General features: G+C 30.0%; 1 protein-coding gene across 1 annotated transcript; it reads left to right on the forward strand.

Moving 5' to 3' along the window:
- Positions 1-69: 69 nt before the first annotated feature.
- LOC148275848 (uncharacterized) lies at positions 70-3,424 on the forward strand. The gene is made up of 2 exons (XM_088235121.1): positions 70-331; positions 2,203-3,424. Exons 1-2 carry the CDS (start codon positions 160-162, stop codon positions 2,847-2,849), a joined length of 819 nt encoding a protein of 272 aa, XP_088091247.1. The 5' UTR covers positions 70-159; the 3' UTR covers positions 2,850-3,424.
- Positions 3,425-19,453: the final 16,029 nt, after the last annotated feature.

Genomic DNA, 19,453 nt, shown 5'->3' on the forward strand with positions numbered 1-19,453 from the left:
GTTCCTTCAATAATAGAAAACGCAACCACTCGCGTTTATCTCCAGTCGCTAGTATTGGCGTTTCGCGTTAGCGTTCGCGTTCTAGCGTTACTTCAAACGCAACCACGTTCTGACAGTTCATATTATTCCATCATAAATTTGCGCTTTACATTATTTATCATGTTTAAAACCGAAAAATTCATACAGCGTGTCCAACAATGCCCCGCTTTGTGGAATATAGGAAGTAATGAGCACAAAGATAGGAGCTTCAGACTGAAAGTTTGGAGAGAAATTTGTTCGGAGTTTGTTGTCGGGTGGATAAAAATGTCTCTCAATGAACAAAATAATAAAAGTAAGCGACTCTGTTTCAACTTTTCTAGTGATAGGATAATCGTTTTATATAAACGAATATTTTCACTGTTTCGATAACTAATTTATTTGATTGTTCAATATTTCATTTTAGAAACCTTTGTTTTCTTTACCGGTTAAATAATATTTTGTTCGCTTTTATAAAAATGACGTATTTAAAAAAATATATTTTCTTCCACTGTAATTTTTTAGAAGAGTTAACGATGATTGCAGTGCGTTCGAATGCTAATGTGCTTTTTGGTGAACCAGGTAATCATTGAATTTTTGCTTACGTAAGTAGGTAAGCAAATTTACAGTTTTTTTTATTAAAACTTTCCGTTACGCACACATAAGTAATTATTGAAAATTTAAATGGGCTGGATACGCAAATACAAAGATGGAATTCGGTATTCTTTAAACATGATTTATTAAAAATAGCTGACTAAATTAATGACAACTACTTAGTCATAAGTAAATGTGCTAGAAAATAAGAATCAAGTTGCGGTAGAGTGAAGTTCGAAATTTGAACATCTGAGCCATGAGTCCACTACACTACCACTGGTCCTTGGACTAATAATTGTTTTCAGTTGTTAATATTTTTAAAATGTCAACACTTATGAACCCGTTTTTAAGTACTAGATACGTACAGTCTATTGAAATATTTGATAAACTTAGTATTATGTGTCCGAGAAAAGATGTTTTCAAATAAAATATTCTAGTGAGCCTACTAACCCAAATGAAATTTGTTTTCTTGGTTCACCGTCAAGCACTTACACGTTAACATAGGGTTATTAATCATTTGAACGCGCTGCGGTTTATTGTATCTTTACAGTAAAAAATAAACGGAATGCATGAAATATTTTACTAGTAGTGTAACAATCATTTAAATAATATATTTAAACAGAGTGTCAACATAGATTGAGTTTTTCTACTGATAATCAATGGTGGAACAGAATTTTAATTATAATAAAAAATCATTGCAATAAAATACTTATTATTAAATCATACTTAAATGATTATTTAAACATCCAAACATTAGAAAACAGACGAAAATTAAATGACTTGCTTTTTTTGTTTAAAATAATAATGTCGATGTTCGATTGTTGTGAACTTATCAGTTTGATTAATGTGCGAGTGCCTGGTCGAGTTACCCGATGTAATACTTTGTTCTACTGCGGTCCATCATCGACCAATTACAGCGCGAATTCGCCAGTAATGCGGATGCATGTACTCGCGAACCAATATGCTAACAACATCGATGTCTTTAGCGTGAGTCTTGTAAATTTTAAATATCAATGTATATGTTCCTTATCAAATAGAACTTAATATTCTGTTCATATTGTATTTTATAACATTATGTACCTAGCTGCTATAAACCTTTAATTGTATTTCTTTAGCTTATTAAAAAAAAAAAAAGAAATATATTGCTTTGATTTTTTTTAAAACCAACTTAACTTTTAAACACAGTTCTATATTTTATTACAGTATATTGTATTTTTTTTAAATTTATGTTGTTAATACACTCATCTTTTTATTTATATACCAACTATACTTCTTAACACTGTTCCTTTATTTTGTTCCTTTATTTTATTTCTTTAAATTGTGTTTTTTTTTTAAATCTATGTTGTTTATATACTCATCTTCTTTTTTTATACCAACTTTACTTCTTAACACTGTTCTATCTTTTGTTGCTTTATATTGTATTTTTTAAATTTAATGTTGTTTATATACTTATATTTTGTAAAACTTTCATGTATGTAAAAGCCTTATGGGCGTGAAAAAATAATAAAAATAAAAATAAAAAAAAATAAAAAAATTAAAATTTACATATCAACATTTTAACCCTATTATAGACTATGTATGATCTTTTTTCAGTGAAATATTTACAGCAAAGGTGGAAAAATATAAGGGATTGCTACGTTAGGGAGTTCAACTCGGAAACAAGAAACGAAAAACCCAATAAAAAAGCTTACACACACTTTCAACATCTATCATTCTTGCAACCGACGCTTAAACTCAATAAGAAAAAACTCAGTAAACCAAGAACAAACACAAAGAAAAATAATGAATCCGCTGACGACGCATCAGAACAGTCAAGCAAAAACGAGGATACTTTATTTTCCCAAGTTAACGACGACGGTTCTGTTTCGCCATGCAATATTTCAAGTGACAAAGAAGATTTAAATTATGAACTGGAGATTGTAGATAAAAAAAACACAACTATCAAAACCGAAGAACCTGATTTTGATGCGCCTCAGATTTCTCCAACAAGAGCACAGCTACTTCGCGAACGAACTCAAATTCCTTATCAAAACAATAACGCAGATCGATTTATGTGCAGTTTGCTTAAGCAGCTGAAAGAAATTAAAGAAACAGAAACCGATGTTGATAGAATGTTTCTTCTATCCCTTCATCCGATAATGAAGATGTTGACGCCTCTTGATAAAATACAGGCACGCATCGAACTTCTTCAAGTAATGAAGACCTTTGTAAAGAAACGAAATAAATCAAATTGTCACTGAACCATGAACTTATGGGCGCAAAGGGGTGCATCTTTTTCTTTTAATTTATTTTGGTGGTTAAATGATAGAACTCGATAATTATTACAAAAATATTTTTTGGACCAAGTTCGAAACTAAGAGTAGCTGCAAAACGCTTTTGAGCCATAACGGGCAGAGTTTCTATTGTAATGAATTCATATCCAAACTTCGAAAAATTCACAAATTAATGGAATTCGGAACCCCGCGCAAAAAGATTTAAATGTCGAAATTTGTAAATCGTTTTATTTTACAAAGATACTGTCAAGGGTATTTTTAATAAATTTAAGTGATCACTTGTCTTTGTAAGAAGAGATGTTTTATGACTATAAACATTTTGAAAATATTTGAATTGTTTTATAAGTCCGTTAATTATTTATTCCATCCGTTTACAATAAAGTTTGACAAACAAAAATAATATTTTGAAAGTAATTGTTTCAAGCAATTGCAAACCATTCATAAATGGATTAAGATGCTTAACTGACTAAGAAACAGCTATCAAGAAAAGTCACAGTACCCTTATTTGTATTATCTAAATCTTAATAAAAGTATAATGTAAGTAATATTTTTTCTTTATGCGCACTGAATAACATTCAGAAACACATTTTCTATCATTATAAAAATGAGCCACCCACTGGTTTATTCTGATTAAAAGACCTACGGTCTTTATTAGTATCTAGTATATGCCTACTCGTCGACAAAATGATTTCTCCTCCTTTATCTCTAATGAGGGTTAGCCTTTAGAAAACCACAAAATATTTACTTATTTGAAACAATTATAATATACCTAGTCATAATAAAAGATACCTACCTACATGGAAGATTACCAGATCTTGGAAGAGTTTATTTTATAGAAGAGAATAGTGTGTTTTATGATGACAATCTAATTGCGATTGCTTACATTATTGTGCTAATTTTTTTAATGTAATATATCGGGGCTTGAAAGCTGCAACCTAACCCAAAAAATAAAAATCGTAAAAGGTAAGATTTGTTGGTTTAATTGAAAATTACTGCTTTAAAAATATTTTTTTAATTATATTTATAATAGTTATGAGCATATGCGTGTTTTGCGTGGTTTGTGAGACAAATGTTTATACATCCAGGGTTCAACTCAAAAGTGTACAAAATACCAAAACTATTAATTTGTGACTGTAAAACTTCAATCACGATTTGCCAACAAACAAGAATTCTTTTTTTTAGCCAGTTTTCCTTGTAAGCTAACGGAATATTATTTTCTTACCACGTGTTTTTGCGGCTTCGTATTTATAAAAAAAATCGTAAATACCAATATTTAAAGCTTACATCAAAAGCAACGTTTAAGTATGATTTAAATACTTTCAGGAACTTGCTACAAAATATTACAGTAGCTCTGGGGTCTGAGCAAAAATAACAATCATTATTAAGTTATGAATGTACTAATTTCTTGAAGTTTAAATTTCTCTTAGGTATAGTCAAATTATTCCGTGGGTTTTATTGAAATAATTCTTATCTTTCTAAAAACGTAAAAAAATGCTTGGTATTTACCTAACTCAAACGTTTAAGTGTTTTCCGAAGAATCATTTTTGCTTTATCTTCTGTTTCTCGTGCACAATTATTTAAATTATTTTTTTGGTGCTCTTTAATTATTTCACAAGATCTCATTTATTTTTGTATCTTTAAAGCCTGGATAATTTCTAATAATTTAAATAATGTTTGCTTATCATAATATTTTACAAAAATATTTTCCATCAAAAAGTATTTTTTACAAGGGATTGTCTTTTTATTGAAAGTCGCTTTATATAATATATTACCTACCAAACAATCAAACTGATAATCTTATTTTATAAGTGATAAGTATTCGATTATACCATATATCTTTTCAGTTTTTCTCGGCGGCATCGAAAGCTGAACTTTCAATCAAGCTAGCATATAGAGAATTCTTCTATGGCACCGCATTGGAAATGTGGTGCCATAGAAGAATCTTTAAAATATCATGGATAGAGAGAATTCGTAACAAAAAAGTATTAAGACGCGGGAAAAATGTAATAATAAATACAATAATTGAGAAAAGAAAGCTTTAGTACTTTTGACATTCAATGCTGGAAGAAAAGCACGAAATAGTCTGTATTTTTTACAAATTTTATTTTATATAATTTCAAGGAAAACACAGTGTATGACGACTGTAGTGAAGTAGCGACACTCGCTTGTCACAAGATGTCGCTATTATGCTATTCACGTGACGTGGGAATGGGCGGAGCTACGTGAAATGTGGCTACCAAAAAAGTGCCGAAAGTAAATCACTCAGATTCAGCGCTCTCTAACTATAGGACGTTATTCTTTGTATAAAGGTTTATCTTTACAATAGCCATCTTTTCTGTGGCCACAATCAAGTTATAACAATGATCTTAAACAATATTCAGATATTTCAAAAATACACACAAAATTTTAGGCTAGTGAACGATCGAAATGTTTTAAAGAAGAATCGGTTATTCAAAATAATGCTACCTCAAAATATTCAGATATATTTAATATCCAGCCAAAAAGTTGGAATGGTGAGCAATCAAAATGTAGTAATAAAGAATCTGTCATTCGAAGTGTAAATTTTATGAAATAATTATACCTAACTACATGTGTATACGTCACACACCTATACCCTTCTGATACCTACCAAAAGTAAGAAAACCGTTATGTTTTTTAAAAATGTTTTGTCAAGTAAAAAGGGTCTACATATCTCGATACAGACTTTAACAACTTTTCGACTTCGTAGTTTAAAAACTTAAACGTTTTCTTACTTTTGGTAGTTAGGTCAGAAAGGTATAGTGTGTGACGTTACACATAGTTAGTATAATTTTATGAACAACGGAATTGATTACGATAATTATAGTCTAAATTTTGTATCTATCGTGACTGGCAAAGACTATCCTCCTGTTTAATATGTGTCAGTTAGATGTCTCAAAACATTAAGCTCTCATCACATTAATCAGAATTATTTTAATCTCGTCGTAAACTATTCATGAATTCAGTCTGACGCGAAGACTCCACACAGTCCCTAGTTAACGATTTCACGCATGAGTCCGCTTAACATATAGATTGGAAGGAGCTCATATTGACAAAATTCGGGAAGACTCGTAAACAGAAACGATGTTTGACGCAGTGACAAGTGTTTCAAAACATGTAATGTAATGTATATAGTGTGTATTATACGGGGTGTTCTTTAAACCCTGTCACATCCGAAACCACGATGATCAGTATGAGAAAGAAGACATATTGGCACATTAAAATATTTTTTTAGAACGACTAAAGTATAGAAAAAAACAAATGGTTGCTTACTTCTGCAGGGGAGAGGCGAGGGGGCGCGGCCGTGAAGTTCAGACTCCCCCTTCCCCCCTTCTCGTTTCACCACTGCAGAAGTAAGCAATCTTTTGTTTTTTTTCTATATTTTTTTTTATGACTAGTAATTCTAAAAAATATTTTAATGTACCAATATGTCTTCTTTCTCATAGTGATCATCGTGGTTTCGGATGTGACAGGGTTTAAAGAACACCCTGTTTATATTGAATCCGGGCTGTGATCCCGTGGTAGTGTTGCGGACTCACGGAGCACAGTTCCAAGGTTTAAATTTCCAACTCGATTCCTATTTCACCAGCAAGAGTGGTTTATGTTTTTTAACAAATGTCCTACAAATATAAATATAAGGGTTAATAATAACAACTTGAATTTGAGCCCATTTGCAGGTGAAGTGAACCGACTGACACCAGGAATTTTTTTTTGGATTATACTGATTGCAGAAATGTAATATAAGCAATGTGTTTACTTCACCTTTAAACTTTCAGTTAGTTTACTTCACCTGTAATGGACTTATATTTATTTTACCATTAAAAAAAAAAGAAGCCAACCGTCGTAAAAATATGCGCAGAAAGATTGAAGAACAGACACTATTGAAGTTAGGAATAATCAAGGAATTTCCAAATCTTTGTAGAACAATTCTGGATTTTTTCCCGACGAGGTTGATATGAATATTAGAAATATTTTCAACCGAGATAAAGCTGTAAGGAATATGTAAATCTATGCATTTACAGAGCTTATACATCATCGGCTGGGTTAACTCTTTGAGGGACAGCTTTTAATTTTAATAAAAAATAAAGAATTACTATTACGTCTTTGATAACTGAGTGTAACAAAAATATTTAAAAAAAAAACAAAACAAATGGGAAACACTTTTCCTGGGGTGGTATTCTGAATCTTCTCTACCCTCTAGAGTTTCGAGAAATTAATTTGTGTTTTTGTATTTTTTGCATGCGTTTACACTTTATACGAAAAAAAACTTTTATTGGTTTGTTAGAATTGCTTCCACGGAGTTACTGAAGATCTTAATTTGCGCATGCGCGGACTTGTGAATTTAGCACTGGGCAACCATCTAAAAGGAACCAACATAATTTTACAGTTCCTTATTTCAGAATTAGACTGTGCGCAGTTAATTTGATTTCTGTCCGCGCATAACGGCGTAGGAGAAAGGTTATGTGTGGGCTTATCGCTTTATTTTAGAAGTTGTTAATGAATTAACATCGAACCGATCTCAGATCCCTACGATTTACAACAAACTAATTTTAACGTAATTGTTGTATTCACTAAAAAGATTATATAAAAAATTTTTTAAAAAATGAAAACGTTTGTGTATATAAACAACTAAAAACAAAATATTTAAGTGGCAAACATACAAAAAAGTATCACATATACTAAACCCATAACTTTAGCATTCAAGACGCAATGACAGAAGGTTTTTTTTCTGAGACAATGATTCATAATGTATTTCTTTAATCGTTTATAACTGTTCCTGATTTAACGAGACTGATAAGTATCAAAGTACCAAATAGATGTAAAAGATTGCAGTCTACCTTTGTTATGGTAGACATAATTATTTCGTAAATTCTCCAATCGTCAGACTACACCGGCTCGAAAGCGAATATGTAGAATTTGATATTCTTCGTTTTCCATTGTCGGTTTTTAGATTCAAAATTTTTACGGTGGTAAAATCAAAATAACTAACATTATTTGAATGCTCTAAAAATCACTTACTATGCATTTACCAATACTTAAATAATATATATTGTTTACTTAGTTCTTTTGCCTAAAACTTTTCTATTTTAAAAAAATATTTCATTATGTTCCTACCTACTTTTATGTAATATTTTATCCTTATTATTTTTTTTAAAGCAGTAGACTTGTTAATAAAAAAATATTTTTGCATTTCATGTTTTGTATTTGTATCCACGCAGTGTCTCGATGAATATAAATATGACACATATATTTGACATTTGTGCGGATGTTGGGCCACCGGGAACTTACTGTATATCTGCACAGTAGTAAATTATATATGTGAGCTGTACTAATAATATTATTTAGTTTTCTTTTCTTACTATTATTTGTGTATATAATATATATCTAATATACCTGTATGGATTTAAGTATAAATATGTTTTATTTTATGTATATTTTTTTAACACCATAAATTTTTATTAAATCATGTAAACGAATGCCTCGACACGGGTTGTGCCCAGTAAGGTATTCATATTTAAAAACAAAAGTGTTTTGTTAAACGTGAAATAAAAATAAATAAATAAACATCTGCTCGTATAAAGCATAATGAAATTCAATACTTAAAAAAATACAAATTATTTATATATTTATTAGATACACATGTATTAGACCTACATATTAACTTTTGTAATGAAACGCTTGAATCGTAATTTTGTACCAAACATGTAAAAGCTCTCTTGGCGTATACAATAAATGAAATAAAATAAATAAATAACTCATAAGGTTATTAGCCCCAAAAACAGTAGTATTCATAGTTAATCATCACAGTTTGCAAGACTATCGATTTTAGTAAATGCATGAATAAATTAAATTTTTATATTGTCGAGTAAAACCCCCCAAAAACTTTGCTTAGTTACCAAAACCAAGTTTAAATTAAATAATTAAAAAAGTGAAACCGAGATAATAGCACCTTTGTGAAAAGAGTGAACAATCAAATCAACACAACAGTTGGAATATTTTTGACTTTGACAAATGATAAACAATGAATGCATTATTTTATTTTTTATATTATAACAATCGAATTATTAATTTGTACAGTTTCAGTGATTTTTAAAGTAACGTCCGTTTTCAAAGTTAAAGTTTTTTTCTAGTGCTGTGGGTGTTTTCTGCAAATTAAGAAATGCCGTTTTTGTGATCGAAACTATTTTTTTAGAAGGTAATTATTACCGTTTTTTGTATAAAAACGGTCCGGCTGTTTTTAGCAGAACACAGAATATAACTTACTGCACACGATAATACTAATATCTATTTTTTCTAAATTGTGGACTAGCTGCTTTCTGCATTAATACGTTCAATTGACCTCACTGCACCCGATAACACCATTATCTCAAATATCCCAAATTGTGGACTGGCTGCTTTCTGCATAACTACGTTCAATTACACCTCAACAATGCAAAAGTTCCAAACTAAATTCTTAACAATGTATATTGCAAGTTTTACTTAATAACATTGGTATAAATGCAATGGTTTAATAAAAGTACTTTTCGTAAAGTTTTGCAATATGACGCTCAGGGCCTGAGATCTGAGGCCAAATCGTTAAGATATTATAACTTAGTAAATTCATAATTAATCATCCACATTGTTTCACTAAGTGTAAAGGGTTTTAACTTTTGAATTATGCTTCAAAATAATTATTCCTCGCCCAAAATTCAATGAACTTTAAAACACCCCCTTTCTTAGTTAACTTATTAAGCGTATCATTATATTAAACCCCAAATCGTTTATATCAAATATTCTAGCACTTTTTTTTTAATTAACGGTGGCAACAGAGATAGTTAGGAGATGAAGTAGAGCATAGTAAAGGGAAAGCATAATTAATATTTTCGTATATTATACGGTTAAACGCAATTAAGGTTTATTTAGTTTTCACAGTAAATAAAAAGATTGTATGATTTGTGATAAAATAATGAAACATCTTTAGAAAAGTAGTTAAATAGAGGATATAAATTAACTCATTTTTTATTTCACGTTTTACAATAACATTTATTTTTATTTTTAACATAAATACCTCACTGGGTACAACCCGTGTCGAGGCATTCATTTACATGATTTAATATATCCTTATGGTGTCTAAAAAATAAACATAAAATAAAACATCTTTATACTTAAATACACACAGATACATAAATAATAGTAAGAAAAAAAAGAAATAAGAAAACAAAATTATATTAGTAGTACATCTCACATACTTAACTACTGTGCAGACATTGGGTCAAGTAACAAGCTACTGCCAGTTCCCGGTGGCCCAACATCCGCATAAATAATGCCAAATATACGAGTATACATATATTTATCGAGACACTGTGTTGATACTGCTGCTTTACAAAATTATGACAGGAATGGTTGACTGTACAGAGCTGCTTGGTTTAATAACAATACACGTGCCAGCCAGGATTTGTAGACGGTACCACCTGTTTCATGTACCAATAAGTAAAACATAGTATGTTAAAAATGCTTTTTTTCGTGGGACTTTTTCAATGTACAATACAAAATTTAAAAATATAGATTACACAAACATCACTCTGTCAGATTTAAAATTTACACTAAAAATATATTATGTAACTTAGTACTCTTAGTAGACATTATAATAATAAATATGTACATCTCCCCTCCCCTCCTTATCCTCTCTTCAAGCATTTTTGTCCTTATCCCGCCCAATTTACAGTAACTTAATGTTCTTAAAATAAATATTTAAAAAATCTTTGATTATTGAGTACGTAAAAATAACATTTTTATATGTATAAATTGTATGTATTTATTTGATATGTAATATATTTTCTTAAATAACTTTGTATACTACGTGGAAATCTGTTATTAGTTCTGATTTTATACACTATATCTGTTTGTTTACTAAAAATATGTATGTAGAACTGTTGATTTCCCAAATAAAATAAAATAAAATAAATAAATAAATACAAATACAAAACATGAAAAGCAAAAATAATTTTACAAACAAGTCTACTGCTTTGGTGGAGTGACCATCTCAAGACAGCTCTTGGGACTCTAATCAAGTTTACATATCTTACATACATATTATGATGTACACATGGGCACTTTATGTATGTTGTAAACGTTAGTATAAATAAATTGAATTTGACATATTTACAAGCAGTTATTGTTGTAATATCAGTGGCACCAATTTCCAATGTACAACTCAATAAGTATGTTGAACCAATTTAGATAGTAAGTGTAATCGTTTGTTTTAATATTTCCGGGGTCTCACACTAATTATTTTTATTCTCACTTTTAAAAAAAACATCTAAATAAGGATTTACATATAAAACAGTGTATTATTTAATATTTTGAGTTTGGCCAAATGTTTGTAGACAACTGGATTTTACCCCCTAGGGAGTCATTAGTATAAACGAATTACTACAAGGATATAGAACATATACCCTGCTCCAAAATGTTTTCCATCCCTGTTATTAATATGCGTTAGCCAGAAACATTGCAATTAGTATCTCTTTATATTTAATTAACTAAATCAGATTGAGTATGTAATAATGATGACTTACAAACTAATACATGATAAGGATTCGGAGTTTACATCATTCGCTTAGGAAACTACTCTTTGAGAAATGAACACGATGTCAAAAAACCATAGCATTTATTTCTTATTAATTTTTTAAAAATCGCTAAAATGTAAATAATCGAAAACACTAAATATTGAGTTTGAACTTTCCAAAAAAGAGTCCGGCTCTTGTGTTTGGCAAGTGAAACACTAACGTGACAAAATGAATACTTTAATTAACATATTACAACAGAGATGAAGAACACTTAAGAGAAGGTAATATAGAAGTCTAGGCATCTACAGGGCTTATGACCTGTCAATGACTGGTTTAAGTGGCCACTTTACACACTGTGTAACATTCACCATTCTGCCTATATTTGAACATCTATATTCCTTAAATCCTTTCATCTGTTGATGTTTGTGAAGTTAAAGAGCTAAACCTTTATTTATGCGGGTGAGATTCATCCAATTGAATTATTCCACCTACATACTAGGCAACGCCTGAAAATATTGTTTTTTCAATTTCTATACTTCTTCATGGACCAGGTAATTTATCAACAATATTTTAACAAAGTAAAGGAACAGCATAGGGCATTTAGACAGAACAACAGAACAGCACATTTAAGAATATATTGGTGATACAATGAAAGAAAAATCGATTCAAAGATGAAAACTGAAATTACATGTCACCTCAAAATATTTAAAAAGAAAAAATACCATGAAATCGGAACAGAGAATACGAAGGAGATGGTTATATGTAAAAGCACTAAAAATTTCTTTCCAAAATAATCCTTTTTTTTTTTTTTTTTCATTTCATTGAATTTAAAACATTAAAAAAAAGTAAACGTTAATGTTTACTTCTAAGAAAACAATTCATACATAGTCATTTTCACTTATAAACATTATATACACATATTTTTTGAGTGGTTTTAATCATATTTTGTTAGATTGAGTTTTTTTACTGACGTTTCTTGGTGAAGCGGCATTATTTAATTATAATAAAAAAAATACGTATAATGTTTCACTCCACTTTTATTTATAAATTTTTACCAATGACCGGGTTTCGTCGTGGCCGACACCGAATTTTTGCTTTCAGAGAATTACTTAATTACCCCCGGGCCCGGAGACATAGCTGTCGATGGAGCTACCAACCAGCGGCCCCTGTTATAGTTTTAATTAAATGTAAATAAATATAATTCAAATACATTTTTACCATATTTTTTTTTTTTGTTTTTATTTTTATTTAAAAAGGTAAACATGAACAGAATATATAAAAGGAAAATAATGAAACCGGATTGTCAGCAGATTTCTTATTTTTCCTTTACAAAGAAAAACATTAGAGAAAATAAAATTAAAATATAATTATAAAATTTACACCTGGTATTATTATTTTTTTTATATTTATTTACAATTTTAAAAAACCCGTTAGGGTTACATTAGAAATTTTATATTGTCTTGTCATTTTATGTCTCGTCTAGTCTAGTTAGTTCAGTCATCATTTGCTTTTTCAGATTAATTTTAAATTTGTCTCCAGTAAAAGTTTTCAAGTAGTAAGGTAAGTCGTTGTAGTGTTTAAGTCCATTGTGTAGTATTTTTGACTGTCCTGTGTTTGTCTTTACATTCAAACAAAACTTAAATTCATAAAATTGTTATTACATTATACTAAAATTATTTTAACTTAAACTCTTTTATTTCCATAATTATATAAAATCATAATTTACAACTCCTGCTTGCACTTGCATATAGCATAGAAATTTGTTTAGTCTCCCACCAGTCTGACGATGTCGGTCACTGGTAAAAATTTATAAATAAAAGTAGAATAAAACAATTTTCGTATTTTTATTATTATTATATTTTGTTTATTTCAACGTGCTTTAAAAACAGTGAGAAATTACACATTTCAGTGCCTACACAAAAATATTATAAAAATATCTAATCAAGTAACAAATATGCCATAGATTCAAATTTCACTGGATTTTATTTTACATTATCCACTAATAAAAAAAATACACACAAATACATGAAATATTTAGAGAAAAAAGTATTTTTTTCATCTCTTACACACGAATATTTTTTTTGTAAGTTTCCTGCGTGAGGCTTATTTTTGCTCCACTCTGTACCGTATTATTAATGAATTTATGATATACGTTTGAAAACGTACCCATTTATTTGACTGACGGAAAATTGAGGGGGTGTATTATATATAAGCCCAAGGAAAAGTTGTATTATCGCTGCCTATTCTATCGAGACATTTATATTTGGTTTCATCACTAATACTAACAACTTTCTTTTAGTAAGTAAAATATATTTGAAGAAATCCAATATCTGGTGATTCCAATAACATTAATTATTTAAGATAAGCAATCTTTAAATGACGCATTCATCTGTCAGCGAAAAAAGAAAATATAAACTCTTGATCAAAGGGAAACAACTCCCAATTTATTATAGTATTCTTTTGAATTATTAATATGATTTTTATGTTTGAAGCACTAACTTTGTGGAACATTATTCAATAAAGCAAAATTAAATAACTTTGATTTTATTTACCACTTTAATTTTTTAAATTGAATAACCAACTAGTTTAAGTAATACATAACTCCTTCTTTAAAATTAATAACAATCAATCGTTATATATTGTCAGCCTCGTGGTATAATGGTCAGCGCGTTTGCCTAATATGCAAGAGGTCTCGGGATCGATTCCCGACATGGTTGATATGAAACACTTATTTGCAATTATGTTTTTTTTTTCTTTTTTCATTATTCAAAAATGAAAAGTGCCTCCTAGTACATTTGTTTTCTCTTTCTTATATTATACAAAAATACTCTGTTTTACCTCTCATGTATATTGCAAAAAAATAAAACAAAATAACAAGTGAAAAATAAATATAAAAGGGTGTTTTTACACAAGAATATTAATTTCATAGTCCGTGGACTGGTTCCTGAAGCGTAAGATCATCTTCAGCTTCATGTAACAAAATGTAACAAAAATGATCTTCAGCTTTATGTAACAAAAATGATCAAGTTACGCTGCGGTTGGAGTTCCAATACAGTGCCCTATGCACAATTAGGTGTGGAAAGGAAATGATGATGATGATGATGACTATATAAATATTTAGATTAGTTTTATAATGTCTTAATAAGACGAACCGCATCACATGATTATACTTTTGTTTATTAAAAAAATAAATGCATCTATTGTACAATTCAATCTAGTGAAGTTTTATTTTGAATATCTTACCAATAATAAAAAAATAATTCTATCAACTGACTGAACTCACAATATTTTTTTATTTTTTTTTAAATCACCTTTAAAATATTGCAGTTAACAGTTAACAGTTAGTTAGTTTGGACCCATTAGTTTCTTTGTAGACGTCGCTCAGTACGCAACTCCTGACTTTAATTCAACTATGCCGTGTTGTGTCCTTTTAAAGTGTAGAAATGCTGCTAGGATCTTAAACAAACAGGATGGGATCACATGTCATGTGTAATTAGCAAATTAATGTGTATTACTTAAAAAATGAGTCATTGTTCCATCTGTCAGATTGTCGAAAAAATCAAAATGGACATCTCGTTAGTGTTGCCAGGGTAGTATTTTTTTTTACCCTACTTTGCTCATCTAATGAGAGAACTAATGAAAATTGGACCTTGGATTAAAAACTCTGTGGTGGATATATGACCGACATTATCTTTAAAACATCAAACATTATTTAACATGATATAAAAAAATTCGTTTTATGTAAAATAAAATTAGTTTTATATTTTAAGTTCAAAGTTCATTAATTTGATTACTCTTATTAAATGACCCTTTACTTATCTACTCTGTTGTGTCAATCAATATTTCCGCGTTCAAAATCAAATTTTAGATAAATTAACACATTATTTTTTCCTTACATTTGTGTTATACTTATATTTTTTCCTATCGTGCAACATTACGCGGCGACATCATGAATGCGCGCGGTGAAAATGGGGTATAGTGGAGGCATTTTTGGACATAGTCCGATTTATTCAAATATGATTCGACGCTCCTTCTGGACTATTCTTAATTCTATGGTGTTTAATAAATCTTTGGAGAAATTGTTTACTTGAATTCACCATCCGCAACAAGTGGTGCATAGGTACTAGAATCACAGCGAATCATGACCATTTATCATATCACACTATAAGCACTGAAATCGGCACTTAAAATTCAATATGCAGCTTGACAGGTACTATTAATTGTGAATGTCAAACCGCACTAGAGCGTCGCTCGTCAGAGGCGCTACGCGAAAAAAAAAATGTAGGAGTGCCGCACAACGCAGTGCAGCTGTAGTACAGTTTGTTTTATTTAAAAAAAATGTCCTGACGCGCGGCGCAGTACCGCTCTAGAGCTGTTAGACCTTTAATTCTAAATAAGTATATTTTTTTACTCTCCTATCACTTCTTTACCTTTCAATGAGTGATTTAAATTGACACGGGTTATGCCCAGTGAGGTAATTCATATAGAAAAGAAGAAATGAAAAGTGAAATAAATAAATAAATGCATCCCCGCCGTAATTCAGCCCAACCACAAGCATATTTCGGATTTTTGTAAAGGGACCCGTAACAATAGATCTTCACAGGTCACAGTGACGTCAGAAGCTTGTATAGCGCTGACCCTCATTTCAAAAACTATTATAAATATATACACATACATTTACATATATATATACATATATCGCAACCTCAGAAGTATACTGTCGTTAGTCCGAATTTACCTATCTTAAGTAATAAATACAGTGTAAGCACTTTTTTTCTCTTTTTTAGGAAAACACTCACTTATCTCTACCATTTTTTTGAGAGAGATATACCACAATCTTCAGCATTCTTTGAAATGAATCGAGTAAAATATCGAAAAGAACACTGCAGTAACTATAATACTACTTTTTATACATTATTAATTAAATTATTAGGTGGCCTTCGTGGTGTAGTGGTCAAGACGCTTGGCTCACACACGGAAGGTTCCGGGTTCGATTCCCGGTGAGAACACAAAACTTAAATGTGATTTTTCTCAAGCCTGGGTGTTCTGTGATGTAATTCACCACTGTAATTGGGCCTCCTGGCCTGTTGTGGTGCAAAAAAAGAAAATAAAAATAAAATAAAAAATAAAATTAGCAGATACCACAAAAAATACCGGTATTATAATGTGAATATAAATTAAGTTACGAGCATTAATAATTTTAATTGAGTTTGTTTTTGCTCCCCTTTAGACATGCTACAGTGTACTTCTCGTATATCAACAAATATATATATATATATATATATATATATTTAAATATATATATATATATTTATAAATATATGTATTTACCACAGAGACGGAAAATCATTTTAAGAAGAAAACAATAAAGGCCAGCCAATTACAGGGCTAATGGCTTGTAATTAACTGGTTTAAGTGATCAACTACAAAAAATGTATTGAAATTCAATAAATAAATAGGTTGAATTGTTAAGATAAAAGACTGGCAGAGTAAATTATGAAAATGGTACGAATAGCCTAGGGCTAGGGGCTAAAGAATGACATAGAAACGAAGAAAAAATACGCTCCTTAATATTTTCCAAGTTCCGGACCGTCACGAATGTATTTCCTGACTATAGAAAGAGGTTCTAGCCCCGGACATTATATGGAATCATCAATACATCTACTGTTTTTAGTTGATTTTATGAAAAAATCATTTGATTAAAAATAATCTCTATATTTGAATCAAACACTGTTTTGAATGTTTTGAACCACACGTTAACTACTGTAGTAGCATTTTATTTTTATCAAACAAAGAAAACATAGATAAACTAACTGTATTACAAAATAAAGCCTTTAGAATCATTTTGAAAAAAAACAGATATACGAGGGTAAAGTCGATGGTAAATGAAATGAAATTATTAACATATAAACAAAGAATATTTTACAATACAATGATATTTGTTCATAAAATTATAAACTCTAATAAAAAAACAGAATTTTGGGGAAAAATTGATCGGAACCAGCATGAACACAATCACAATACTAGAGAAAAGAACAAAATTAGACTTCCATTTAGGAAAAAGGCAAAGTCACAAAATTCAATTTTATTTAAAGCAATTAAAAAGTATTACGAAATGGAAAAAAATATTTATGAAGAAAAAAACATATCAAAATTTAAAATAATGGTCAAGACATATGTGATAAACAATTTATAAATTAAATATATTTTCAATGTTATTATTAGAACACACATAACAATATGTATGATATGTGTGCCCTACTTTAAGATTTAAATAAAATAAAATAAAAAATGTACTAATAATTTTTTTTGAAAACAATCGTTTCGCCTTCTTAGAGCATTTTCATACAAACGTCAAAAATAAATATACTGAAGATCCTTACATACGGTCATACAAGTCTAAGAAAATAATAATTGAAAGTTGTTTACCGTCAGACAGGTCTTGCCTTAGAGGAATTTTTTGTTTGCTCTAATCTCAGAACAAAATTATGAAAAAATATGAAATCAGGATTTATATTTTAAAACATATACGCTTAGGTTATTGAGATTTTGTAAAACTTGTTTTTGGTCCTGAACATACATTTTTTAACCAACTCTTAGAATATGCGCCCAATTTTTTTTGCCTAGAAAAAATCCCAAATGAAAATCGAAACCTTGCTGGATATACCATACATCAATACATTTTTGAATGGGTTCAATACTTTAATTAAAGTATTGCTGTTTGTAATACAGATAAGCTTTATCTAGTGACAATCCCAAGTCTTCCGTTGTTTATAAAGTAAAATCTAATTTTCGGCTCGAAAATGTATTTAAATTCTTTAAAAGAAAATTAAGTATTTCCATCGGTTATTTATTGTAATACGAGAAAAAAAATGGTATTCATATTTAATTTTTCGTACATTAAATTCGGATTTACTTCGGAGGCATTTGAAAATAACTCTGTAAACTTCCCATTGTAATACGAGCCCAGATATCGTTGTCCGGTACTACATGCTGTCCGGAGATAGGAGTATCTCCCTTATGATATAAATATATCATTCCGTAACAACTAACAAGTAGGGTATAGATTCTAGATAGTCCGAAGTCCTACTAAATAATTCCTTTATTCGAGCTTTGATGCCTTGTTTTCCCGTTCATGAAATATTTATTTACTAAGCGCCGTTGTATTTGATGCTCCACGTGCAACTCTATCCCATGCATGTATTCTGTTTTGAAAAGAAAATTCAGTCATGTTTTTAGCTTGCGCTCCTGGTACAATCATCCGAAATTCATGTTTTTTTTTTAAATTCAATCATGCCTATTGAAAGCATTTCTGTTTTTACGATCCTCTGATCCTCGACATTTTACTATCTAACCATTTTAATCGTGTCTTTACTTACAAAATAACAATTAAATATAAAATATCTTCCATATGTAGTTTTATTGCATTAAATATTATGCAAAGTTTTTTTTAGCATGAAAATATTTATTTTTTTATTTTTCAAACTAATGGTGAAGCACAAAAGCTGAGATTTCATAAAAACTCTTGAAATCAAAGTTATTTTGCAAAGACGATTAATTGTGAACTAATTCGTATTTCTAAAGATGCATTAAACAAACGACCTGTTCATAAAAAAACGGGGCTCTAAAGCTAAACTCTAATTCGCCGAAGATAAAACCAACGCGATGTTTATAACCAGAAAAAAGGACCGCCGGCCAGCCATTCATATGAACGGAGTCCAGTTGAATTACGTGGACCACTTTAAGGTGCTGGGTCTTACCATATATTGCTACTTTAATTGGTCCAAATACGTTGACAGTGTTTGTAAAAAAGCCGCAGGCATTACAAATAAACTCGTGAGAGCCGCCAGGCCCACATGGGGTGCGTCGCCGGAGGTTATGCAGCAAATATACGTAGGCACTGTTAGAGCCCCTGATCACATACGCCTCAGTCAACAAGAAAGTCAACCGGAAAAAATTGAACTCCATTCAACGACAAATAGCCATTAGATCATGCAAGGGGTACAA

Source organism: Micrasema longulum, unplaced genomic scaffold (genome assembly GCF_059751315.1).
Source record: "Micrasema longulum isolate JH-2025_06_02 unplaced genomic scaffold, ASM5975131v1 h1tg001334l, whole genome shotgun sequence".
Classification (NCBI taxonomy): Eukaryota; Metazoa; Arthropoda; class Insecta; order Trichoptera; family Brachycentridae; genus Micrasema; species Micrasema longulum.